Below are 27216 nucleotides of genomic sequence, written 5' to 3' on the forward strand. Positions count from 1 at the left end.
GGGCAGACAGACTCATCCCAGTGATAATTCGGGGAGCGGCACAAAGCGGTTCCAGAGCAGGCAGAACCTGATGCCATGTTGGACTGGAGTTTCTGAAACGCAGCTCAAACTCAGGTTTTGAGTCTGTAAACTGTACCTTTTCTGTTTTGTGCAGTTTTCTAAATTCTGAAAATTCCCCCGTGAGCTCCTATGGCACGAGTGGGGATTTGAAACTGGGTCTCTGACACCCTAACCACTAAAGCACACTGCCCCTCATTCACTGCTGAATCATTTCTTACCTCTTCTCCAACAAAGTTTGAAACAAAGGTATCAGGGAAGAAGAGGTAGTAGCTAAGTGGGATGTCGAAGTTAATTTTTCACAGGTTCCTGGGCAAAGGTTTGTGCTTCTGGGATTTGCAGCCAGTTGTCCATGAAGGGGAAATTCCAGTCCTCTTCTTGTTGTGACAAGGGGAGTTGCAATTGCAACGAAGCAGCATTACAACTGCCCTTGTCATGACAAGAAGAGGAATGGAATTTCTCCTTCATGCACTACTGGCTGCAAATCCCAGGACAGTTCCTCAGTTTGGTGTAGTGGTTAAGTGTGCAGACTCTTATTTGGGAGAACCGGGTCCGATTCCCCACTCCTCCACTTGTAGCTGCTGGAATGGCCTTGGGTCAGCCAGAGCTCTAAGTGTGCAGATCTTATCTGGGAGAACCGTGTCTGATTCCCCACTCTTCCACTTGCGGCTGCTGGAATGGCCTTGCGTCAACCATAGCTCTAAGTGTGCTGGGAGAACTGAGTTGGATTCCCCGCTCCTCCACTTGCACCTGCTGGAATGGCCTTGGGTTAGCCATAGCTCTGGCAGAGGTTGTCCTTGAAAGGGCAGCTGCTGTGAGAGCCCTCTCAGCCCCACCCACCTCACAGGGTGTCTGTTGTGGGGGGAGAAGACATAGGAGATTGTAAGCCGCTCTGAGTCTCTGATTCAGAGAGAAGGGCGGGGAATAAATTTGCAGTTTTCTTCTTCTTCCTTTGCTTGCCCAGAATGTCTTTTTTTCTTGTGTCCAAGAACCAACATTTTATATAAGTATTCCAACAGATGACAGAGATCAGCTCCCCTGGAGAACATGGCTGCTTTGAAGGGTGGACTCTACGGCTTTGTCCCATGCTCCCTCTCCCAGATCCACCCCAAAGTCTCCGGGTATTTTCCCATACAGACCTGGCAACCCTACCATGAGTTCCTCAGAAAACCCGAACAGTTTTCCTCCCTAACCAAGCAGCATGCATTAGGAACAGTGTCTGCTTAGAGTTCCAGAAGTTCCTCTGCGTCCTCCCTCGTCCTTTGTTCCAGTTTTGGTAAAAGGAGTATTCCTCCCTCGTCCTTTGTTCCAGTTTTGGTAAAAGGAGTATTCCAAGGTTAGAACAAGTATCATTTGCAATAGCTTTCAGTTCCGTTTAAATCAAGGGTGCCAAACATGCAGCTCAGGGGCCAAATCAGGCCCCCAGAGGGCTCCTATCAGGCCCCCAAGCAACTGGTTGTCATCTGCTTCCCTCTCCCTCTCTCTTGCTTCCTTCTGCATCACAGCTTGCTTCGCTAGGCTTGCTCAGTTGCACAGGAGCTACAGAACAAAGCCTCTGTTTTTTTTTCCATTGGCTGAGGCTCCTTCCTTGGGGAGGAAGAGCTTGCTTTGCCAAGCTCTCTCAGTTGCACAGCAGACCTACTGAGCCAAGCCTCTCTTCCTTCTATTGGCTGAGGCTGCTTTCCCTCCTGGTTCCCTGGGGAGGAAAGGAAAGAGCCAGAGCTTCCTTTGCCCAGTTCCCTGGATTGCATGGGAGAGATACAAAGAAAGCACCTTTAAGACCAACAAGTGCTAATATTTTAAGCTTGTTTCATTCTAAGCTTTTAAAAAAATCTTTGTATTTGTCTGTGTCCTTTATAAAGTTTATATCTCTGCTACCACATGGCCCGGCCCGACAAGGTCTCATTTATGTCAGATCCGGCCTTCATAACAAATCAAACAGGAGCCTTGACAAAGCACATCCAGAAGGCAGTCTTGGTTAGATAATTGAGTTATTTTCAGCACGCCCACATCCACAAGGGAGTTCTGCTGCTGAGGGAAACGGCACATGCGCCCCAGTCTGTACAAAATCTGGAAATTAAAAAAAAAGAAGAGTGGAAGATTCCAAATACGCCAGGTAATTCAGAATTCCATAACCTGCAGAGGAAATTTGGATGAGAATTTTGGAAGTACTTTTCACTATGGCGCAAAACATGACGTTCCACACTGCTTCTTGCAACCTCATGCTGACGTAGTTCTATGAATCTGCTTTCATGTCAATTGTTTCTTTTATAAAATGAAGATGGCTGCATTTCACCACACATTATTCATCCGTAATAAGCAGGGAACTCTTTTCAAGGATGCGTTTTCTTTTGTTTGGTTGAAGCGTGTGTGTGTAATTTTTTTTTTTAAAAAATGTATTACACATGGATTGTGTATCTAAAAACTGAAGGGCAAAATTAAATAAAAAATTTGAAATATGAAAAATCATCACTTGCTTTTTTTTTGTTTTTGCTTTTTTAAAAAAGCCCAGGAGTTCAAGTGGCAGAAAAGACATCCCCCCCCCTCTCCCCAAACTGAAGGGCGGGTCATTCCAAAGGCACCAACAGGAAGTAGAAAAAAGTATTTCTTGCCTCCCTGAATGATAGATGGGAATAACCATTGTCGGAATTGTATTGTTTGGGAATTGTATATTTAAATTTCCAATGGACTGTATTCAATGAATATATGTAGTTATTTGATCACCATGACCATATTGGTTGTTTTGTCTGTATCCTTAAAGTGAGCTCTCTCTGTGCACTAATTTAACTCCCAGGTGGGGCCTCGGCTTCTCCCTGGAATTACAGTTGATCACTAGACTGGAGATCAGTTCTCCTGGAGGAAACTGCAGCTTCAGAGGGCAAACTCCATGGCAAACATTCCCACCATGATGCCCAAGGGCACCGTGGCTCCAGCCCACATCATCGCTACAGAGCTCAGGTCCTCTGGAGGAAACAGATCCAGAGGAGTTAGCCATGCTTGTCTGTTGCTGCAAAATGGTAAACAGGCTTCCTCGGGAGGTGGTGGGCTCTCCTTCCTTGGAGGTTTTTAAGCAGAGGCTAGATGGCCACCTGACAGCAATGAAGATCCTGTGAATTTAGGGAGAGGGGTTTGTGGGTTTCCTGCATGGTGCAGGGGGTTGGACTGGAGGTCCCTTCCAACTCTAGGATTCTATTAGGAAGAACTTCCTGACCGTTAGAGCGGTTCCTCAGTGGAACAGGCTTCCTCCTTGGGAGGTGGTGGGCTCTCCTTCCTTGGAGGTTTTTCAAAGCGGCTAGATGGCCATCTGACAGCACTGAGGATCCTATGAATTTAGGGGGCGGCATTTGTGGATTTCCTGCACTGTGCAAGGGGTTGGACTAGATGACCCTGGAGGTCCCTTCCAACTCTATGATTCTATGATTCTAACTCTAATCTGTCCATTTTTCTCTCATCATGCCTTCCAGGAGCACAGGGTGGCATTTCCTGTTCTCCCCACTTTCATTTTATTCTCACAACAACCCTGAAAGTAGGACAGGAACAGCAAGAATGACTGGCCCAGGATCAGCCAGTGAGCTTCAGAGTTGGGATCTAAACCAGGGTTGTCTCAGTCCCAGCCCAAAGTTCTGAGCACTTCTCTATGGCCAATGGCTCGCTTCACATCTGCACTGGCAGGGGAAAATGAGAAATGGTTCATAGCCTCCATGGTATGAACAAACGAACATCAGAAGAGCCGTGCTGGATCAGACCTATGGCCCATCTAGTTCAGCATCCCTTCTCATACAGAGGCCAACCAGTTCCTCTGGAGGGCCAATAACAGGGCAGAGAGGGCGAGGCCTTCATAAGAACATCAGAAGAGCCCTGCTGGATCAGACCAGTTCTCCTTCCTTGGAGGTTTTGAAGCAGAGGCTAGATGGCCATCTGACAGCGATGAAGATCCTGTGAATTTAGGGGGAGGTGTTTGTGAGTTTCCTGCATTGTGCAGGGGGTTGGACTAGATGGCCCTAGAGGGCTCTTCCAAGTCTATGATTCTATGATTCCAGTAGCAACTTTAAGACTAACAAATGTTATAGTAGCATAAGCATACATGGCACTAGGGTTGCCAAGTCTGACTCAAGAAATATCTGGGGACTTTGGTGGTGGAGCCAGAAACAAGGGTGTGACAAGCACAATTGAATTCCAAAAGGAGTTCTGCCATCACATTTAAAGGGACCACACACCTTTTACATGCCTTCCTTCCATAGGAAATAATGGAAGATAGGGGCACCTTCTTTGGGGGCTCAAAGAATTGGATCCCCTAGTCCAATCTTTTTGAAACTTGGGGGGTGTTTTGAGGAGAGGCACCGGATGCTATGCTGAAAATTTGGTGCCTCTATCTAAAAAAAACCAACAACACACACCCCGTCCTAGATACCCATGGATCAATTCCCCAGACCTAGGGAATTGATCTCCATAGGGTATAATGGAGTGCCCAGCAGCAATTTCCCTTCTCTCTGCTTTCTGATGGCCTGAAGTGGGGGGAAGGCCTCCAAAGCAAGGTATCCCCAGCCCCCACCTGGGGATTGGTAACCCTAGATGGCACTCGCTTCCTGCATCCACTCCCCCCTCCCCTTGGCGCCTATATATCTATGGCCAGTTTCTACTTACGCTCCATGCATTTGATGAAGAGAGCTGTGTTTCTCAAAGGCTTATGTTGCAACAAAATCTGTTCGTCTCAAAGGTAGGTTTCCCAATCCCCAGGTCCCAGAGGGGGATCCCCCGGTTTTACAGGCTTCCCCCCTCCCCCAGCCAGCTGGCCGGCGGGGGAAGCCCCACCCCCACAGCTATCATGCACCTCCATGAACGATTCCCATAGGGAATGATGGGGAATTGATCCGCGGGTATCAGGGGCTCTGGGGGGCCCCCCTGTTTTTTGAAATAGAGGCACCAAATTTTCAGTATAGCATCTAGTGCCTCTCCCCAAAATACCTCCCAAGTTTCAAAAAGATTGGACCAGGGGGTCCAATTCTATGAGCCCCCCCAAAAGGTGCCCCTATCCTTCATTATTTCCTATGGAAGGAAGGCATTTTAAAAGGTGTGCCGTCCCTTTAAATGTGATGGCCAGAACTCCCTTTGGAGTTCACCGATGCTTGTCACAGCCTTGATCTTGGCTCCACCCCCAAAGTCTCCTGGCTCCACCCCCAAAGTATCCAGATATTTCTAGAATTGGACTTGGCAACCCTACTCAAAGGTGCCACTGGACTCTATTATCCTGGAGGAAACACCTTTGCAGAGTGGCCTCTCTGTGATGCCATTATTGTACCTTTTTGAGCATCCTGCCCACCCCAGGCTCCACCCCCCCAATATCCAGGTATCTCCCGAGCTGGAGTTGGCAAGAGCAGGGCTGTTTTTCCCCCTCCCCTTTGCACTTCTTGAATGGGCCTGGAGTGTCTGAGTGCGCATGCTCCAATCGCTGACCTGTTCTTTTTTTTTCCCAGAAACCTTTACGTCCCTCCCTCCCTGGGGGCCTACAGTCTACTTTAAAAACAAAACGCAAAACTTCGCTTTACCAAAGCAGATCCTTTTTGTCCTCTCTGTCGCCCCGTCCGAGGCCGACTCACCGAGAGGGTTGCTAGGAAACGAAAGGCGGAAGAAAGAAGAGGGCGGAGAGCAAGCGGCTCCGGCTTCTCCCCCCCTCCCGCGAGCCGTGACGTAAGGAAGTAGGCGGGGCTTCGGCCTGATCTCTCCGCTGCTCTCCTCCTTCCCACCCTCAGGAAGGCGGAGCCGAGTCGCCGAGCGGCGGGGGCGTGGCCAAGGGCGAGCGCGTGACGGCGGGCGGGAGAGTCCAATCCGCGCGCGCGACGGCGGGCGGGAGGGTCCAATCCGCGCGCGCCCCTCCCCTCCGCGAGGTGGGGCCAAGAGCGCTGAGGGGGGTCGCGCGACGCCGCCGCCAGTCCGCGGGACAAATAAGAAGCTTTTTAAATTATTATTATTATTATTATTGCCGTCGGAGCGATGTTTTCCCTCAGGCCTCCCAAGGCCACCTTCCGGTCCTACCTTTTGCCTCAGGTGAGTGAGTGAGGAGACCCCCTCGGGATCGGGGCCGCCCGCCCTTCGGAGAGAGTTGGGAGCAAGGAAAGTGCGCTCTAGACCCGCGTCCTCTGCACGTCTGGACGGCGCAGGCTGGCACGGGAGTAGGAGCCCGGGCGGAGCGGGGAGGGAGAGGCTGGAAAGAAGCCGGCGCGGGTCAGCTGCAGGGGGGAGCAGCCTTTGCTCAGCCAGGAGGGCTTTGCATGGAATTCCTCCTGCCCGGGGCTTGGAGCCACTCTGCAGAGGAGGAGGAAGCCCCCAGCGATCAGCGCCTGTTGACTGCCCAGGCATTCGCTCCCACCCGTAGGGGCAGGCTGAGGGTCCCAGACCCAGATGGTTCCCTTCCTGGTAGAAGAGGGATGGGGACAGACCCAAAACCTTTCCTTCCAGGTAAAGGGGCATACTGACGGCCCTGGACCCAAATGGTTCCCTTCCAGGTAAAAGGAGGCGCTGACATTCCAGACCCTAATGATTTCCTTCAAGGTAAAGGGGCATGCCTTTGGTCAACCAGGAGGGTTTTCAATCCTGCATGGAATTCCTCCTGCCCCGGGCTTGGAGCCACTCTGCAGAGGAGGAGGAGGAAGGCGCCTCTGCACAGCCCCCAGCGGTCAGCGCCTGTTGTCTGCCCAGGAATTCGCTCCCACCTGTAGGGGCCAGACCCAAATGGTTCCCTTCCAGGTAAAAGGAGGCGCTGACAGTCCCAGACCCTAATGATTTCCTTCCAGGTAAAGGGGCATGCCTTTGGTCAACCAGGAGGGTTTTGCAATCACGCACGGAGTTCCTCCAGCTTTAGGACTGGAGTGACTCTGCAGAGGAAGGCGCCTCTCCATAGCTCGGAGCAATCAGCTGCCTGTTGACTGCCCAGGAATTCGCTCCCAGCTATAGGGGCAGGCTCAGGGTCCCAGACCCATATAATTTCTTTCCAGGTAAAAGAGGGGTGCTGTCCAGTTCAGGCCAAATAATTTCCTTCTAGGTGAAGGGGCATACTGCCAGTCCCGGGCCCAAATGATTTTCTTCCAGGTAAAAGGAGGTGCCGACAGTCCCAGACCCAAATGATTCCCTTCAGGTAAAAGAGGCATGCTTGAGGGTCCCACTGAAAGGGGCACACTGAAAGTCCCAGACCCAAATGATTTCCTTCCAGGTAAAGGGGCATGCTGAGGGTCCCAGACCCAAACGATTCCTTCCTAGGAAAAGGGGGCTGTTGACAGCCCCAGACCTAAATGATGCCCTCCTGGGAAAAGGAGCATGCTGATAGTCCTGGACCCAAATAATTCACCTGCAGGTAAAGGGGCATGTTGAGGATCCCAGACCTCCTGACGAGAAAATCAGGCAGGCTGCCAGCCACGGAACTCGATTCTTGCTCCCAGTTCACGAAGTTCACTGTTCCCATACAGTGTTGTTCCAATCTGTTGAAATGCAGTCGAGGCTGCTTCTGAAAGGGGTGCCGTCCTGTGTTTGTTGAGCATTCCAGGGCATCCAGTGAAACTGATGTGCAGTAGGTTCAGGACGGACAAAAGGAAATGCTTCCTTACACAGCCGGTGATTATCATGTGGCATTTGCAGCCGCAGAACGCTGTGATGGCCACAGGCATAGACAACTTTAAAAGGGGGTTAGGGTGGATTAATGGAGGATAGATTTTTCAGTGGCTTAGCCATGGTGACTGAGGGGAACCTCCACATTCAGTGGCACTTAACTTCTGAATCCCAGAGCCAGGAGGCAACATCAAGGGAAGGCCCTGTTGCTGGCCCTGCAGAGAAAGTGTTTGGTTATTGTGTGAAACAGGATGCTGGACTAGATGGACCCTTACTGGTCTGATCCAGCAGGGTTCTTTTGATACCGGGGGAAGGCCTCAGCCTTTATGCCCTATTGTTGGCCCTCCAGAGGAACTGATTGGCCACTATGTGAGATGAGCTGCTGGACTAGATGGATTATTGGCCTGATCCAGCAAGGCTCTTTTGATGTTCTTATGAAGGCTTCAGCCTCTAAGCCCTGTTGTTGGACTTCTGGAGGAACTGGTTGGGCATTGTAAGAGACAGGATACTGCAATAGATGGACCACTGGTGTGGCCCCCCCCCCCAAGGCTCTTCATATGGTGTGATGAACACTTTTACAGCGTTGCTGAGGAAAGCATCCCTGAGGGTTTAAAACGCTTAATATTTGTATGACAGCTCTCTTTATCATATATTGGAAGCTGCTTTGCATAGCTGGCTTCTTGATAGAAAGGCGGTTAACTAGTGCTCTAAATAAACCTATTCTTCTTCCTGCCTAGATAGGATCTGGCTGCAAATCTGTGGTTATTGGGAAACCATTCCTTTTGAGCCCAGAGTGATGTGTGAGTAAGCATGCTTAGGATCCCTATATGCAAATATTTAGCTGGAAAATGAAGAAGAGGATGAGGGGGTGGGTTTTTGGTGCCCACAGCTGTCACGGGTGTATTGCAGGTATTTATAGGAGCGGAATCCCTTATTTTGAAAAGTCCTTCCCAGGTGTTACATTCAGATGTACAATAGGCGTCACTTAGTTCAGCAGTTTCCCCCACCGCTGCTACATCAGCAGCCCACTTTTTAAAAACAGTACAGGATGGCAGGCACACATTTTCATATCCCTACATTTGCTAATAAGACAATCTCTGCGCCTGACCAATGGTGACGTGCTAGATAACGTATTTTAATCACTTAAATAATTTAATTCATTTTGAATGATTGCTGCGGCCAAAGTGTATCACATTAAAATGAAAGGGCCTGTTAGCTGCAAGATGATCTATTCAGACTGACGAAACATAATTCTCTCTCTGCTTTTTATACAGTACATAAATTCCTCAACTTTCTTCTTTGCTTAGCAATACAGGGAGATAGATGTTTACTTTTCTGGTGCAGTAAATATAGTAGGGCCAGTGGTTAACACTATCCAAATACAAGGTCCTTGAAACAAAACAAATGACCATCCAATAGAGCTGATCTACTGTCGCTGTTTAACTCAAAGCTGTCTTTTTAAAGCTCACAAAAGAAAGGATATCTGTTTCTAAAAATTCAAAGGTGTGGTAGAGAACGTGTTTGTTCTTCACTGTGACAAAGCATGCGTTTGTGAGCCTCAGAGCATGAGTAATTTTAAGTCTAAAAATGTTGGGTGGGGATAGCTGCTTTTAAAAAGGGTGGGAACGGTGACATTCTGGTATGCCCAAATACAACCAGAAAAGGAAAAGCTGACACATAGTGCTTGTCAAAACTTGCTTACTACCCTTTTGGGGGGGTCTTTTCAAGCGGTGGTTCCCGGGCTTTGGCCAATCAGGAGCTGTCTGGATTTTTGGGGGGTGGGGTGGGGGTCAACTGCCTTCCCTGCTATGTACAGTTGGGCATTGACTTCCACCTGGCTGTATCTCACTTTACTCGTGAAAGAATTGTGTGAATTATACCAAGTTTAATATTGAGCTGCAGTAGTAGAGCTGCTTCTCAGAGCAGGAAGTTAAGGTAGCAGTAAGTCTCCTCCTCAGAGACCCCACCGAAAGTTGATTGTACTGACAAATGCCCATCCCTGGACCAAGAGTAATCGCCAGGTAACATCAGTAATGTACAGCTGCTGTTTTGTTAAGAACATAAGAGAAGCCATGTTGGATCAGGCCAATGGCCCATCCAGTCCAACACTCTGTGTCACACAGTGGCCAAAAAATTTATACACACACACACATATATATACACATTGTGGCTAATAGCCACTGATGGACCTCTGCTCCATATTTTTATCTAACCCCCTCTTGAAGCTGGCTATGCTTGTAGCCGCCACCACCTCTTATGGCAGTGAATTCCACATGTTAATCACCCTTTAGGTGAAGTACCTCCTTTTATCCATTCTAACCTGACTGCTCAGCAATTTCATCGAATGCCCACAAGTTCTTGTATTGTGAGAAAGGGAGAAAAGTGCTTCTTCCTCTACTTTCTCCATCCCATGCATAATCTTGTAAACCTCTTATCATGTCACCCCGCAGTTGATGTTTCTCCAAGCTAAAGAGCCCCAAGCGTTTTAACCTTTCTTCATAGGGAAACCTTTAATCATTCTAGTTGCCCTTTTCTGCACTTTTTCCAATGCTATAATATCCTTTTTGAGGTGCGGTGACCAGAATTGCCCACAGTCTTCCAAATGAGACCGCACCATCGATTTATACAGTGGCATTATGTTGTTGTTGCTTTGTCATGCAGTGACAAAAACAACAACCTTAGAAACATAGAGCTGTATGGGGTCATCAAATCCAACCCTCTGTACAATGCAGGAAATCCTCAGCAACGCCCCCAGTAACCCCCTGCTCTATGCCCAGAGGAAGATAAGAAACCTCCAAGTTCCCTGGGCCAATCTGGGTTGGAGAAAAATTCCTTCCTCAATTTAGGATTTTTAAAAATTATGTTATTGGAGTTAAGCACTGCATAGACGGGTTTTTGTTATTGTTTGGAGAACCAGCGAGTCAGTAGGTTAGAGGTCCAGACTAGCATCTGAGGGCTCCGGGTTTGAATCCTCACTCTGCAGTGGAAATTTGCAGGGTGACTTTGAGCTGGCCACACATGCTCTCAACCTAACCTTCCACACAGGGTTGTTGTGAGGCTACAATGGAGAGTGTTGTAAGCCGCTTCGAGTCACCATTGGAGGCAAAAGTGGTGTGCAAATGAAGCAAAAAAATAAATGATGTCCATTGTTTTTCTAGGAGGCAATGTGGAAGAAACCATTAAAAACAGTTTAAACAAACGGAATGTATATAAGAACAGCAAAAGGGCTCACACCCCTGTACAGGGATTTGGAAAATGAAAACAAGCTCTTGATGGAAAACTGAATAGTTGGAAGGACTGGCGGACTTTCTGGGGAAGGCTTTTCCAAAGCTGTTTCGGGGTCACTGCCCTTCCTCACTCGCAAGATGACCAGCTGCATTAGCAGTCAGTGTGCTGAAATAACCGCAAAACGATGGCTTTTAAGAGGCTTTGCTGAAAGCCCAACGTTGAGGCAAAGTGACCTTGCCTTGTGTCTTCCGCAGCCATGCCCCAGCTGCCTGAATCAGGAAATCTGATAGCAGTTTCACAATTTGTTTTTAGGCATACACCTAAACATGTAATGTGTACACAACAATTAGGTTGTGTTTGTGTGTTCAACTCCACCAAAGATAGGGACAGGCGTACTCGTGATCTGGGACTGAGCGTGGTTCTGAGCTGCGTGTGCCTGTGATGGGAAATGGATTTGTCATAGCGTAATGTGGCAGTCTTAAGATAAGAGAGGGTGTATACCAGCTCACTCTTGGAGGATCAGCTCCTTGGCGTTGCTGTACAAATTACTTGTTTGTTTCAGGCTAGGCCTCTTCGAAAGCTACACAGATGGGCTCAGTAATTAAAAACCATTCTCTTTTTGCTACCTCATTCCAGGCAGAAGAGAAGATAACCCCAGAACCCAGGCTGAAGAAGTTGGAACCGGTGCTCTTGCCAGGTAAACAATCCACACACCTTTGGAGTGGGTTTGGGCCGACAAAGATGTTATGACTGCGTGAACATGAAGCTGCCTTGTACAGAAGCTGCCTTGGTCTCTCAAGTTAGTATCGTTTGATCTGCCTGGCAGTGGCTCTCCAGCATCTTAAGCAAAAGGTCTTTCACATCATCTGCAATCTGGTGTTTTAACTGGAGGCATGATGGATCGCTAGACCTGGCGCTTTTGGTGTTCAGAGCAGAAGTCCCAAGTCTCAATGTCCAGACTAAGCTTGTGCCACAGAATATTACCTTTAAGGTGCCACGAGGCTCTCTGCTGTTGTTTCTGAAGGATTTAAATCTTTATTCAAGTATGTTTTCTGTGCAGATTTTATATCGGGATGTTTGTTTTATTTGTATTAGTAGCTCGGATGCTAGATTTGAGTCAAGTAGCAGCTTAAGAGGCCAACAGAAGTCTCTGTAAGCTTTTGAGAGTCAAAACTTCCTTTATGAGATACAAAACTCTGGCTCTCAAAAGTTGCTACCGCAAAAGTCTTGTTGGTCTCCGACGTGCTGCGGGGCTCAAATCTTGCGGAGGAACACCACCTCCCTCTGACATAGATGCAGTACTGAGTCCGCTTGCAGAGAGGGCGGGAGAGATACTCCTAAACTTGCTCTGCATTCATCGCAAGCACTTTCGTTTTCCTTCCTCTCTGTTAAGTGTCTTCATTATCCTTTGGGTGGCAGCTCTTTACAGAAGGCGCCTCTGTTGTTTTCGACACCCAAGGCACCGTTGTGCGTGTCAGGACCTTGGGAGTAATGACAGAAGGAGTTAGGTGTCTCAGATACTTATCTCCTGGCTTTCTCTCCTTGAGCTGCCAGATTTATCCCTTGTAATGTGGGCTGAGCAAAGCGATACCTGCACAGATTGAATTTCAGCAGTGTTCTGCAGCTTCTGTTTTGCAGGTGCGTGCCATAAGGCTTCCCCGTGCGCTCCCCCCCCTCAGTGAAGGACTTCTTGAGTTATCTATGCGGCATAAAGCGTTCAGTTATTAAATCTGTGAAAGAAACAATAGGCATTTGCGTGAAAGTGCGCCATTGTCTCATTTGCTCAGTACCTGCGTTCTTTCGTCTGCTCGTGTTTACCCAGAGCCCTAATGTTCAGTCCCTCTGGCTTTCCCCTTGTCGTAACTGATGTAAGCACAGGGGCAAAGGAGCCGGCTTGTTCCGCTTCTGCCTCAGTCGCTTCTGCCGCACCGCACAAAGCTTAGCTGTTCACGCTTGGTGATTTATTGGCATTTGAAATTCCTCCACTCCTGGTAACGCTGCTGCTGAGCCGTGGAATGGGGGCAAGGGGGAAGAGAGAACGGGCAGCGGCTTTGCTGTGAGTTGCCACGGTCTTAGAGTAAACTCGTGTTAGGGGAAGCACAGTTCCTCCAAGGGGAAACGGGCAGATTATTTTAGCACATCTTGTAAGTTGATTATAGTGTTAAAACGCCTCTCCTGTTCAGCTAGCAGCACTCGGTGTTCTGTCTAGAAAAAATGGGCCAGCTTGCCTGTAGGTGTTTCACCAACGGATCCCAAAAGCTTTCAGTGACAACATTCTAAAATTGTCAGCAGCCGTGGGAGAGGCAGCTGTCACTGGGAGAACTGAAGAAAGTCACTCTTTAAGTGTAGGCCACGGGTGGCCAAACTGTGGCTTGGGAACCACATGTGTCTCTTTCACAAATATAGTGTGGATCCCAAAGCCCCCATTGGCCGGAGGCTTGGAGAATGCATTAGCTATCTTTCCACCTCTTCCTCCCTCTTCCATCTGTTTCCTTCCTTCCTTCCTTTCTTCCTTTTCTCCAGGGCAACCGATCTCTGTTGTCTGGAGAACAGTTGTAATTCCAGGGGGTCTCCAAGCCCTGCCTGGAGTCTGGCGACTTTAAATTACAAGCTAAATAAGTTGGATGAAACTATTTGCCTGTGTTGCTTAGTCAATTGACTCTGGAGGCCACAGCTGAAACCTTGTGCTTGATCTCTTGCTTGAGAGCCAGTGTGGTATAACGGTTAAGAGTGTTGGACTAGCTATCTGGGAGACCCAGGTTCGAATCCTTGCTTGTGCCATGGAAGCTTCCTGGGTGATCTTGAGCCAGTCGCACACTCTCAGCCTAATCTACCTCACAAGGTTGCTGTGAGGATGAAATGGAGGAGAGGGAATGATCTGAGCTACTCCAGGTCCCCGTTTGGGCAAAGGGTGGGTGGGGTCTAAAAGAATGACATAAATAAATAAAAATAAACCCAGGTGTTCTGTGCTCTCCCTGGACTCTTTAGGAATTATGAGTCCTTTATAAGTATTTGGGATTTGAAGAGCTGGCTTCAGCAGCTCAACTTTATTATTTCCTTCCTTGAAAACAACAAAAAAGCCAAACCAGTTATGTCAACTTCCCGTTTTCAGTATGGAAAGGAGATTCACCGCAGTTGATCAGTCAGGCAGCGAAGCCCGCTTAAGGGCAAATGAGCTCATGGACTAAAGAAGGTTTGAGATTGTCATTATTATTCAGCGATTGGTAGAGGTGGCTAAGACATGCATGCAGGACGTAGGAACTGTCTAATGTCAGCATAACTGAACTCCCTCCCAGGGTGTAGAAACCCTCTTCCCCCTTTTCTCTTACTGGATTTGCATAGGCGATAGGAAAAATAGGGCATGCTCAAAAGAAATGGTAAGAAGGAACAAGAACCACCATCACTGGCCTTGTTGAAACCCGGTAGAAATCTCTGTAGACTTGGGCCTGTTCTGGTGCTGCTTTATAGCTAGGGGGGCGGGCAGAGGTGGGCTTTCAGGTGAGTGCAGCCAGGGGTTGCAGGAGTCTCAACCTCCAGGTGTGGCCTATAGATTCCCCGGAATAGCAACTGATTTCCAGATAGAATCCTAGAGACCCTAGAATTTCCAGATGACCCTAGATGACTCCAGGGTCATCTAGTCCAACCCCCTGCGCAATGCAGATGACAGAGATCTGGAGAAAGTGGCAGGTTTGTAGGTGGACTCCTGATGGCCCCTGGGTTTTGGCAGCTGTGTGACACAGAGTGTTGGACTGGATGGGCCACTGGCCTAACCCAACATGGCTTCTCTTATGTTCTTGTGTCTGGGGCAGTGATGCTCTGTCTTTCTGGTGCTTGAGGAGCATCAGTGAGAGGGCTTTTGGAGTTCTGGCCCCACTGGTGGGCTTCCTGATGGCGCCTGGGGTTTTGGCTGCTGTGTGACACAGAGTGTGGGACTGGATGGGCCACTGGGCCTGATCCAACGTAGCTTCTCTTTTGCTCTTATGACTCTGTGACGTTATATCCCACTGAGGTCTCTCCCTTTTTCACAGCCGGCCCTCCTCAAGCCCCGCCCACAAATCTCAAGGAATGTCTTAACCCAGAGCTGGCTCTTTTCTCCCGTTCACTGGAAGATGGCAGGGCTGTTTGAACCAGGGATTGCTGCCCTGATCCTGCAAGATGCAACTTAAATAAATAAACAGGAGCTTTTCTCATGACATGTGTTCACTTCTGTCTGCTTGTGGACAAACTCAGAGAGCCAGTTTGGTGTAGTGGTTAACTGCGCGGACTCTGATCAGGGAGAACCGGGTTTGATTCCCCACTCCTCCACTTGCAGCTGCTGGAATGGCCTTGGGTCAGCCAGAGCTCTCTTATCTGGGAGAACCGGGTTTGATTCCCCACTCCTTCACTTGCAGCTGCTGGAATGGCCTTGGGTCAGCCAGAGCTCTCTTATCTGGGAGAACCGGGTTGGATTCCCCACTCCTCCACTTGCACCTGCTGGAATGGCCTTGGGTCAGCCATAGCTCTCTTATCTGGGAGAACCGGGTTGGATTCCCCACTCCTCCACTTGCAGCTGCTGGAATGGCCTTGGGTCAGCCAGAGCTCTCTTATCTGGGAGAACCGGGTTTGATTCCCCACTCCTCCACTTGCAGCTGCTGGAATGGCCTTGGGTCAGCCATAGCTCTCTTATCTGGGAGAACCGGGTTTGATTCCCCACTCCTCCACTTGCAGCTGCTGGAATGGCCTTGGGTCAGCCAGAGCTCTCTTATCTGGGAGAACCGGGTTTGATTCCCCACTCCTCTACTTGCACCTGCTGGAATGGCCTTGGGTCAGCCAGAGCTCTCTTATCTGGGAGAACCGGGTTTGATTCCCCACTCCTCCACTTGCAGCTGCTGGAATGGCCTTGGGTCAACCAGAGCTCTCTTATCTGGGAGAACCGGGTTTGATTCCCCACTCCTCCACTTGCACCTGCTGGAATGGCCTTGGGTCAGCCAGAGCTCTCTTATCTGGGAGAACCGGGTTTGATTCCCCACTCCTCCACTTGCACCTGCTGGAATGGCCTTGGGTCAGCCAGAGCTCTCTTATCTGGGAGAACCGGGTTTGATTCCCCACTCCTCCACTTGCACCTGCTGGAATGGCCTTGGGTCAGCCAGAGCTCTCTTATCTGGGAGAACCGGGTTTGATTCCCCACTCCTCCACTTGCAGCTGCTGGAATGGCCTTGGGTCAGCCAGAGCTCTCTTATCTGGGAGAACCGGGTTTGATTCCCCACTCCTTCACTTGCAGCTGCCGGAATGGCCTTGGGTCAGCCAGAGCTCTCTTATCTGGGAGAACCGGGTTTGATTCCCCACTCCTCCACTTGCAGCTGCTGGAATGGCCTTGGGTCAGCCAGAGCTCTCTTATCTGGGAGAACCGGGTTTGATTCCCCACTCCTCCACTTGCACCTGCTGGAATGGCCTTGGGTCAGCCAGAGCTCTCTTATCTGGGAGAACCGGGTTTGATTCCCCACTCCTCCACTTGCAGCTGCTGGAATGGCCTTGGGTCAGCCAGAGCTCTCTTATCTGGGAGAACCAGGTTTGATTCCCCACTCCTTCACTTGCAGCTGCCGGAATGGCCTTGGGTCAGCCAGAGCTCTCTTATCTGGGAGAACCGGGTTTGATTCCCCACTCCTCCACTTGCAGCTGCTGGAATGGCCTTGGGTCAGCCAGAGCTCTCTTATCTGGGAGAACCGGGTTTGATTCCCCACTCCTCCACTTGCAGCTGCTGGAATGGCCTTGGGTCAGCCAGAGCTCTCTTATCTGGGAGAACCGGGTTTGATTCCCCACTCCTCCACTTGCAGCTGCTGGAATGGCCTTGGGTCAGCCAGAGCTCTCTTATCTGGGAGAACCGGGTTTGATTCCCCACTCCTCCACTTGCAGCTGCTGGAATGGCCTTGGGTCAGCCATAGCTCTCTTATCTGGGAGAACCGGGTTTGATTCCCCACTCCTCCACTTGCAGCTGCTGGAATGGCCTTGGGTCAGCCAGAGCTCTCTTATCTGGGAGAACCGGGTTTGATTCCCCACTCCTCCACTTGCAGCTGCTGGAATGGCCTTGGGTCAGCCAGAGCTCTCTTATCTGGGAGAACCGGGTTTGATTCCCCACTCCTCCACTTGCAGCTGCTGGAATGGCCTTGGGTCAGCCAGAGCTCTCTTATCTGGGAGAACCGGGTTTGATTCCCCACTCCTCCACTTGCAGCTGCTGGAATGGCCTTGGGTCAGCCAGAGCTCTCTTATCTGGGAGAACCGGGTTTGATTCCCCACTCCTCCACTTGCACCTGCTGGAATGACCTTGGGTCAGCCATAGCTCTGGCAGAGGTTGTCCTTGAAAGGGCAGCTGCTGCAAGAGTTCTTTCAGCCCCACCCACCTCACAGGGTGTCTGTTGTGGGGGGAGAAGATGTAGGAGATCGTAAGCCACTCTGAGACTCTGATTCAGTGAGAAGGGCAGGGTATAAATCTGCGGTCGTCTTCTTCTTCTTCTTCCCTGACTGTCATTTGGGCTAGATTTTCACGGAATGAGAAGGAAGAACACACTGCCAGACTACTGGGGAGGGATGGTGGCTCAGTGGCAGAGCATCTGCTTGGCAAGCAGAAGGTCCCAGGTTCAATCCCTGGCATCTCCAACAAAAAGGGTCCAGACAAGTAAGCGTGAAAAACCTCAGCTTGAGACTCTAGAGAGCCGCTGCCAGTCTGAGAAGACAATACTGACTTTGATGGACCCAGGGTCTGATTCAGTATAAGGCAGCTTCATACGCTCATATGTACTGCATTGTGTTCTGGAGAGCCAGTCTGGTGTAGTGGTTAAGTGTGCGGAATCTTATCTGGGAGAACCAGGTTTGATTCCCCACTTGCAGTTGCTGGAATGGCCTTGGGTCAGCCATAGCTCTCGCGGGAGTTGTCGTTGAAAGGGCAGCTGCTGTCAGAGCTCTCTCAGCCCCACCCACCTCACAGGGTGTCTGGTGTGGGGGGAGAAGATGTAGGAGATTGTAAGCCGCTCCAAGTCTCTGATTCAGAGAGAAGGGCGGGGTGTAAAACTACAGTCTTCTTCTAAATACATTTTAAAAATGGGCACAAGGGAGAGAGTCTACAGGCTGGAGGCACAAGGCTTCCCCGTGTGCCACTCAAGGAGCTCTGGGCACTTGGCCAAAACGTAGATGGGAGCGTGTGTCTTCCATTGAAGCGCTGTCTCCCTATGTACCCAAAATTCCTAGCAGGGAGAAGGCTGCCACATTTCTGGGAAAGAGTTTTAGGCCTAATGTTCTCCACCTCCGCCCACCCTGGCCTCATGTGCAACGTCCTCTTTTGTGGGTATTCTTGTAAAATTAAGGAGCCCCAGCTTTTAATTACATAAATAGGAACTTTCTGTATTTCCTTTATTTGAAAAGAAGCCACGGGTCGTTCTTCCCCTTTCTGTGCATTGCTCTGCCCACACCAAGGGGGTCTCCTTTCGGGGGTTCTAGTGAGGTCTCCCCACCGGCCTGGCTCTGCCCTTCACCCGTCCTGTGCCCTGTGGGCTCCCTGCAGAGGCAAAGGGAGAAGACGACCCAACGGCAGGGGCATTAACCCTCACCATCAGAGGACGGTAGATCCAAGCGGGCAGCCGTATTGGTCTGAAGCAGTAGAACAAAGTAGGAGTCGAGTTCACCTTGAAGACCAACAAAGTTTTATTCAAGACGTAAGCTTTCGTGTGCTCCAGGCACACGAAAGCTTACGTCCTGAATAAAACGTTGTTGATCTTAAAGGTGCACTCGACTCCTACTTTGTCAATCAGAGGAAGGGTAACACTGCTTATTTCGGAATTATTTGCACAGAGTCACATTTATTGGGCTGTGGGCCTTCTCCAGAGAGAGGTCTGGCTTTTTTTTATCAAGTCAAGCAAGCTCTGAGAGCCACATTTTGTTTAGGTAAGGATTAGCTTTCTTGTAAACCGCTTTCACCAACTCCTTCCTTTGGCCAGTTTGTATTGTGGCACAGGTGATGACGATTATTTATTGATTTGATTTGATTTATATCCCGCCCTCCCCGCCGAAGCAGGCTCAGGTTTGACATGTACAAGTAATCGTTGAGGAGAGCGCTGGGGCATGCAGAAAATTAGAATCGGAGCAGTGGAATTCTTCTAGGCCTGCAATTCTGGGATAAATCACTGGGTTTGAAAGTTAACTGTGACTTGGAGAATCTAACTTTTCCCGTCGGGTCATTACAGAGGTGCTTATTTCGTACTGTGTGCCCTCTTTTAGAACTGAGAAACTCATCACCCATCTCTGCCCATCCAGACAATATTTTCTGCGTTTCATTTCCTTGGCTACGGTCTGTCCCGTGTGTCTTCTTTTCAGCCAGGTGCGTAATGCTGAACAGAAGCGTGGAATTGTAATCCCGCGGCCCCAATGTCATCCACAGCAGGGTAAATAAAAATAAATCTGTTTGGTTTTTTTTTTTAAAAAAATTCAGTTTTGTGAACGATATGAGCAGTGGATTGAAAAGCTGGCTTCAGCGCCTTCTTCCCTTTGGGTGTACGTATGTTTGTTTGTTTGGCACAATCCAGTCAAAATTAAACTCTTTGATTCCCACTGCCAATAAGAGAGCTAACGCAAGTGTACTTTCCCCATGATCTCAGGGTAGTTGCCCAAAAGGTCCCGTGCGCCTTCTCAGCAAATTTCATTTCAGATCAGATGACCTTTCTAAGCAGGATGCCGTCAGGTGGTCTCACTGTGTTTTGTTTTTGGATGAGTCAGAACTTTCATTTAAAATCCATTGATTTTTTACAATCGGGTCTTTGAGCTAGTGATTTAAGTTGCGGTCAGCTGTGATTCCATTTTTTTCCTGCTCGTTTCTTTCGGCCACCTGTTCGGTCAGTGTGTTGTCCTTATGTGCCCTGTTGTTATCCTGCTACTGCTTAATCCAAGTTTCATAACCCACAGATGTTTTAATTCTAACATGAATGGATGTGTTAAACACATAAGACTGCCTTACGCTGAACGAGGCCATTGGTCTATCAAGGTCAGTCTTGTCTGCTCATACTGGCAGCGGCTCTCCAGAGTCTCGGGTAGAGGTCTTTCACATCGCCTCCTGCCTGGGATTGGACCTGGGACTTTCCACATGCCATTCAGAGAGGCTCTTCCACTAAGCGTCTTCCAGTTTGGTATAGTGGTTAAGTGTGTGGAATGTTATCTGGGAGAACAGGGTTTTGATTCCCTAGTGCTTCACTTACAGCTGCTAGCATGGCCTTGGGTCCTCCATAGCTCTCCCAGAGCTGTCCTTGAAAGGGCAGCTTCTGTCAGAGCTCTCTCAACCCCACCCACCTCACAGGGTGTCTGTTGTGGGGGAAGGAGATAAAGGCAATTGTAAGCCGCTCTGAGACTCTGGTTCAGAGAGAAGGGCGGGGTATAAATCTGCAGTCTTCTCCTTCAGAGCTCTCTCAGCCCCACGCACCTCACAGGGTGTCTGTTGTGGGGGAAGAAGATAAAGGAGATTGTAAGCCGCTCTGAGACTCTGATTCAGAGAGAAGGGTGGGGTATAAATCTGTGGTTGTCTTCTTCCCTTTACCACAGGGATTTGCATCCATTTTGAGCTTGTGGCCACCTTTGGAATTCTAACATGTTGTGGTTGGCAGAGCCACAAAATGGCTGCCATAGGAGGCGGGGCCAGACGAACGAAGGCTGCTGCAGCTTGTCTCCAGTCACACCGTGAAGATCCATGTGCTGTGGGGCAGCTACATCCGAAGCAGGATTTTTAAAAACCTGTATAGCCAATCAGAATGCCTATCTGAACAAAAGCCCCACCTGGCCCCAGGTACTTTCTAAAAATACTTGGCGTTGGCAGGTGCCATGAAGCCACAGACACCACTTTTGGAGACCCCGTCTTTATAAAGACGCAAGATTTGAAGAAAACATGACAGGCGGGTTCCTCCGTCTGTTTTAACTTGAGCTTTGGTCTGGGACGGATTGGTGCCGAATGATACCCAGGCGCTCTCTTTCTTTCCCCCCTTGTCGTTTCAGTGTGTCCATGGCCTTCCTGTTGTTTTCCAGCCACATTTCAAAGTACAGGATTTAATTCCAGACCATTTAGGACTTTGACAGTTATTTTGATGGTTGCTTTATTCCATGTGAATGTCCCGTATGAGTGTATCCACTCGCTTTGATCATCAGGGACCTTGATTAGCATGCTCCCATTGTGGGAAGGGCAGTCTTCAGTGGCGGATGAAACCCCGTGGAGGCCCCTGGGCAGTCAAAATCTTGGAGGCCCCCTAGCAAATCATCTCAGAGTTGGAGCAGCTGCCCCACCGCCCGTGGCTCCCGCTGCAGCCTTCAGGCACCTTCTCAAAAGCCCCTTTAACAAAGCTGTGGGGGAGAAGTAGAAAGAGGCAAACTTGGAGACGATGCCAGCAGCAGCCGCCCCAGTCAGGTCGGGCAGAGAGCGGCTCAGTTGCTGGCTGAGTGTAAGGCTCCAAGGGCTGCAAGCAGGGGGGAAACGGGGGCGGGGAGCCAACCCGGGGTCCCTAAGGGTGTGGGGGCCCATAAGCCAGTGTCTGCTTTGCCTACTTTCCAGCCCTCAACATCACATATTATCAAGAATTCATGAATACGAAGTGCAAAGAATAAATTTTCAAAAGCGCTTGCAGTTAATCGCGTCCATTGCCGACTTAAGAGGCTTGAAGACTATTCACTCGACTCCGCGGGACAAAGAAAGTGCCAGCGTCAACCGTGTTGCAAATGCAGATAGTTCTTGTTTTTCAGGGGGAAAAAAATTGATTTTAAGACATTACTTTGGACTTTCATCCTTTAGAGAAGTTTTTCTCCAGAGCTAGTATGACAGGGATGTGGTATGCTGGGTGCTGATAAGTGGAATACGTCTCTCAGATGAAGACACTTGAAACAGTATTACACGCTTTACTGTTAGAGGCTGATGACTATCCACTAGATATCAAACTTCTTTAAAGGATGGAAGTCTAAAGTAACGTCTTAAAATTAAAAAAAAAAATTCTGAAAAAGAAGAACTTATCTGCATTTGCAACACAGTTGACGCTGGCACTTTATTTGTCCCGCGGAGTCGGGTGATTAGTCTTCAAGCCTCTTAAGTTGGCAATGGACCTGATTAACTACAAGCACTTTTGAAAATTTATTCTTTGCACTTTATGCCTTGTATTCATGAATTTTTGATAATATGCAATAATATGTGATGTTGTAGTGTTTAAAAATCCGTTAATTATATTTTTGAAGTATTTTTTGTGATTTATTCGTTATTTTCCATAGTTTTTTGTGTTGTTATATGAGTCGCTTTGTCCTGCGGAACTCTAGGCTTCTCTCCAGCCCTGGCAAACTTTGTGAAACAGGCCTTTTTAGTAGTGGCCAGTACTCCTTGGAAGCTGTGGAGTCTTGTGAGCGAAAATTCTAGTTTGTGAGCCCCTGGCATTAACGTTGTGAGCGAGCAGTTTGGCCACTGTATAAATTAGTTTGTCCGGGGGCCATCCCTCCGGAGCGAAGACAAAAACCTTTGAGCCAAAGACTATAAAATGGTGAGCTAGCTCATGGTAGCTCAGCTTATAGGGAACACTGGTAGCGGCGCTGAGTAACTGTAGAAATCTGTTCCATTTGGATTCACACTGGCATATACCCTGCAGGTTCTGAGAGCTTTTTGGATAACCGAGGTGCTTGCGGCTTTAACCTTCTGCGATTTCTGCAGCCGTTTCGTTCAGTTTCTGCTTGTGGGCCCCCATGGGAAGGAAAGATGGGCTCCTAGCTTCTTCAAGAAATACGTTAATATTTAAATCAGCTGATATATTTATTTCCTCTGATAAAGATACAGAACAAACATTGTGCTTGAAACGGCTTCATTTTTTCTACCACCCCCTTCAGGATTTTGCTCTGTTCTTCTTTACGTTCCGCAAACCTTGTGGGGCCCTTTCTCTTAAAGTGGCATTCTCCAGATTTCTGATTCATGTTTGCTTTCTTAATCGAAATAGGAGGCACGCGCTTCACTCACGAGCTCCAAAGGTTTGCTTTTTAGAAACACCTATGAAGGCCCGCCCCTCCTTTGCCCTGCCCTCTCTCCTTGCCAACTCCCTAAGACTGAATGAGGCCTGCCTTTATTTCTCAATGTTTTTCACTGTAATTTTGGACACCACGCCTGGTTTTTGTTGGGGAATGAGGTAAAGCAGAAGAAGAAGATGATATTGGATTTATATCCCGCCCTCCACTCCAAAGAGTCTCAGAGCAGCTCACAATCTCCTTTCCCTTCCTCCCCCACAGCAGACACCCTGTGAGGTAGATGAAGATATTGGATTTATATCCCGCCCTCCACTCCGAAGAGTCTCAGAGCAGCTCACAATCTCCTTTCCCTTCCTCCCCCACAGCAGACACCCTGTGAGGTAGATGAAGATATTGGATTTATTTCCCGCCCTCCACTCCGAAGAGTCTCAGAGCGGCTCACAATCTCCTTTCCCTTCCTCCCCCACAGCAGACACCCTGTGAGGTAGATGAAGATATTGGATTTATATCCCGCCCTCCACTCCGAAGAGTCTCAGAGCGGCTCACAATCTCCTTTCCCTTCCTGCCCCACAACAGACACCCTGTGAGGTGGGTGGGGCTGGAGAGGGCTCTCACAGCAGCTGCCCTTTCAAGAACAACCTCTGCCAGAGCTGTGGCTGACCAAGGCCATTCCAGCAGGTGCAAGTGGAGGAGTGGGGAATCCAACCCGGTTCTCCCAGATAAGAGAGCTCTGGCTGACCCAAGGTCATTCCAGCAGGTGCAAGCGGAGGAGTGGGGAATCCAACCCGGTTCTCCCAGATAAGAGAGCTCTGGCTGACCCAAGGCCATTCCAGCAGGTGCAAGTGGAGAAGTGGGGAATCAAACCCGGTTCTCCCAGATAAGAGTCCGCACACTTCACCACTTCACCAAACTGGCTCTTAGCTGGGCGGTGTTAAGCTGCAAGTGATGGCTCACTTTCGTTTTCTTCTCTGTGCAAAAATAAGTTCTCATTATGTAGATGTTTAGCGGGTCAGACAGAAGGGATCTGGTCTACAGCTGGAGTTACCAACCTCCAGGTGGGGCCAGGAGATCTCCCACTGTTAGAACTGATCTCCAGATAAGTTCCCTGGGAGAAAATGGCTGCTTTGGAGGGTGGACTCTGTGGCATTGTACCCAGCTGAGGTCCCTCCCCTCCCTAGGCTCCACCCTCTTAGGCTCCACCCCCCAAATCAGGTATTTCTCAACCAAGAGAAGGACGTAAATAAAAGTATTCTAAAAGGGCCATGGTCGAACAAAGATGTGTGGATTTTGGAGGGGAAGACTAGAGCACATACAGGTGGAAGATTTGTGGAGTTTTCTGCAGCAGCGGTTTGCAGTGCCGATTGGGGCCAGATGTGTCTTAAAACCAAAAGCTTCATCTCCTTCAGCAGCTGCACTGGAAACCTCAAAGGAACTGCAGAGGCGTTCTTAAAATAGTGTCCCTGAGAGATTTCCTCTTACCACCAGAGGCTTTATAGATAGAAAGTGTTTCTCGTGGGCCTGAGGAATGGAAGGCAGCCTGGTTTATGCCCTACAGACTGCAGTCCACCGCAGAGGGCTGGAAGAAAGCCCAGATATGCGGGGTGGAGGGGGGGTGAGGTTAGACTCTCACAGCTACTAGTAAACAATTCTCTCTCTTATTAGTGCAAAGTTAGGGCTTGCTGCTAGATTAAATAAACTGTAGTTGCTTGGTTGCATCAGGATTAAGCATAGCGGCAAGCAATGTTCTCTCTAAACTGCAGAGTCTTGTGAGCAAAGATTCTGCTTTGTGAGCTCCTGGCATTAAAGTTGGGAGCTACTGCATAAATTATTGTGCTCTGGGGTCATCCTTCCTGGGCTAAGACAAAAATCTGTGAGCTAGAGGCTAAAAATCTGTGAGCTAGCTCACACTAGCTCAGCCTAGAGGGAACACTGGCGGTAAGAACTCTGTGAGGAGTTCTTTCTTTGCTTATAAAGTGATATAAACATATGAAGCTGCCTTATGCTGAATCAGACCCTTGGTCCATCAAAGTCAGTCTTGTCTTCTCAGACTGGCAGCGGCTCTCCAGGGTCTCCAGCTGAGGTTTTTCACGTCTACTTGCCTGGACCCTTTTTAGTTGGAGTTGCCGAGGATTGAGCGTGGGACCTTCTGCTTATCAAGCAGAGGCTCTACCACTGAGCCACCGTCCCTCCCCGTGCGTGCCCAGTTCTCAGAAGCAGGAAGAAAAGGTATTTCCTTCCTTCTGGGTGAGGGGGAAAGGGAAAGTGCTCTAATGCCGTTTGCCACCCTCACTCCTTAATCTAACCAAAAAGGGCCCCATGGTGCAGAGTGTTAAAGCTGCAGGACTGCAATCCTAAGCTCTGCTCGCAACCTGGGTTCGATCTCTGGTGGAAGCTGGGTTTTCAGGTAGCCGGCTCGAGGTTGACTCTGCCTTCCATCCTTCCGAGGTCGGTCAAATGAGTCCCCAGCTTGCTGGGGGGAAAGCGTAGATGACTGGGGAAGGCAACGGCAAACCACCTCGTAAAAAGTCTGCCGTGAAAACGTGAAAGCAACGTCACCCCAGAGTTGGAAACGACTGGTGCTTGCACAGGGGATCTTTCTTTTCCTCTTAACCAGTTAGCCAAGGATTTCCCGATGTGGTGCTGTAGGCACCATACCACCCACCTTTCCTGGTGCCCTGCCCAGAAGATTGACCATTGGAGATTTGATTGGCAGGGCAGATTTTTTTTAAAGGTTGTTTTGGCAGCAGCTGGCGCCATAGCATGAGGATCTTCACTGTGCGGTTGAAGGGCAGCAGCAGCAGCAGCCATTTTATGGCTGACTCCGCCTCCTGTGCATGGTCTTTTGTGGCTGCACCCACCGCACCGTGTTGGAATTTCAAAAGGTGCCCACAGAAGATGATGATGATATTGGGTATATATCCCACCCTCCACTCCAAATCTCAGAGTCTCAGAGCGGCTCACATTCTACTTTCCCTTCCGCCCCCCCGAAACAGGACACTCTATGAGGTGGGTGAGGCTGAGAGAGCTCTGACAGAAGCTGCCCTTTCAAGGACAACTCCTGTGATCGCTTTGGCTGACCCAAGGCCATTCCAGCAGCTGCAAGTGGAGGAGTGGGGAATGAAACCCAGTTCTCCCAGATAAGAGTCTGCTCACTTAACCACTACACCAAACAGGCTCTTGTTAATGTTTGGGGTGCATATTGGCAGGTTGCAATTCCTTCAAATTGAGTTCAGATTTGTTTGGATTTCATTTTAAATAATAGTTGCCAAGTGTTTATTGACCTAAAGCACAAGTCAAAATAAAATTGTGTATAATTTGGTTCTTTACATTGCTGCTTTCAGTTTTAAAACGCTGTTTATTATGCTAGGCAATGATGCTTTTCTATAAGAAGATGAAGATGAAGATATTGGATTTATATCCCGCCCTCCACTCCGAAGAGTCTCAGAGCGGCTCACAATCTCCTTTCCCTTCCTCCCCCACAACAGACACCCTGTGAGGTAGAAGAAGATATTGGATTTATATCCCGCCCTCCACTCCAAAGAGTCTCGGAGCGGCTCACAATCTCCTTTCCCTTCCTCCCCCACAACAGACACCCTGTGAGGTAGATGAAGATATTGGATTTATATCCCGCCCTCCACTCTGAAGAGTCTCAGAGCGGCTCACAATCTCCTTTCCCTTCCTCCCCCACAACAGACACCCTGTGAGGTAGAAGAAAATATTGGATTTATATCCCGCCCTCCACTCCAAAGAGTCTCAAAGTGGCTCACAATCTCCTTTCCCTTCCTCCCCCACAACAGACCCCCTGTGAGGTGGGTGGGGCTGAGAGAGGTCTCACAGCAGATGCCCTTTCAAGGACAACTCCTGCCAGAGCTATGGCTGACCCAAGGCCATTCCAGCAGCTGCAAGTGAAGGAGTGGGGGTATCAAACCCGGTTCTCCCAGATAAGAGTCCGCACACTTAACCACTACACCAAACTGGCTCTCCTTAATAACAGCTGCCCTTAATGTTTTCTTGTGTAGAAATCGCTTCACTGCAGAATCTCTCCTGCATTCACATGCTTCGATGTTTTGTATCACTTAATAGTGTCTCCCCTTCTCCTAAGACAATATCATGGTGTCAAGACATCCCTACGACAATATTTCCATTATTCTTCTTACAGCTCCCAAATAATATAATTGCTGTGCGTGCATCATGAAAGTGCCACTTTCTGAACATTTTCAAAATGTGGTTTGTCATCAGGAGCCCACATCTTAAGCATTAATTTATAGGTAAGGATAAATTGAATAACATATGAACAGGTGGCAGCAGTTAACAAAACAGCATGCAATTACTTCTGGA

At 49.0% G+C, this 27216-nt stretch overlaps 1 protein-coding gene across 2 annotated transcripts in view; it reads left to right on the forward strand.

Moving 5' to 3' along the window:
- The first annotated feature begins 6021 nt into the window (after window positions 1-6021).
- MTMR10 (myotubularin related protein 10) overlaps window positions 6022-27216 on the forward strand; it is a 65752-nt gene continuing 44557 nt past the window's right edge. For both annotated transcript variants that reach the window (XM_060259958.1, XM_060259959.1), the window contains exons 1-2: window positions 6022-6102; window positions 11521-11581. In XM_060259958.1, the coding sequence (XP_060115941.1) occupies window positions 6049-6102; window positions 11521-11581 (115 nt within the window). In that variant the 5' untranslated portion in view covers window positions 6022-6048. The remainder of the gene's footprint in view (window positions 6103-11520; window positions 11582-27216) is intronic.

This window comes from Heteronotia binoei, chromosome 19, assembly GCF_032191835.1.
Source record: "Heteronotia binoei isolate CCM8104 ecotype False Entrance Well chromosome 19, APGP_CSIRO_Hbin_v1, whole genome shotgun sequence".
NCBI lineage: Eukaryota > Metazoa > Chordata > Lepidosauria > Squamata > Gekkonidae > Heteronotia > Heteronotia binoei.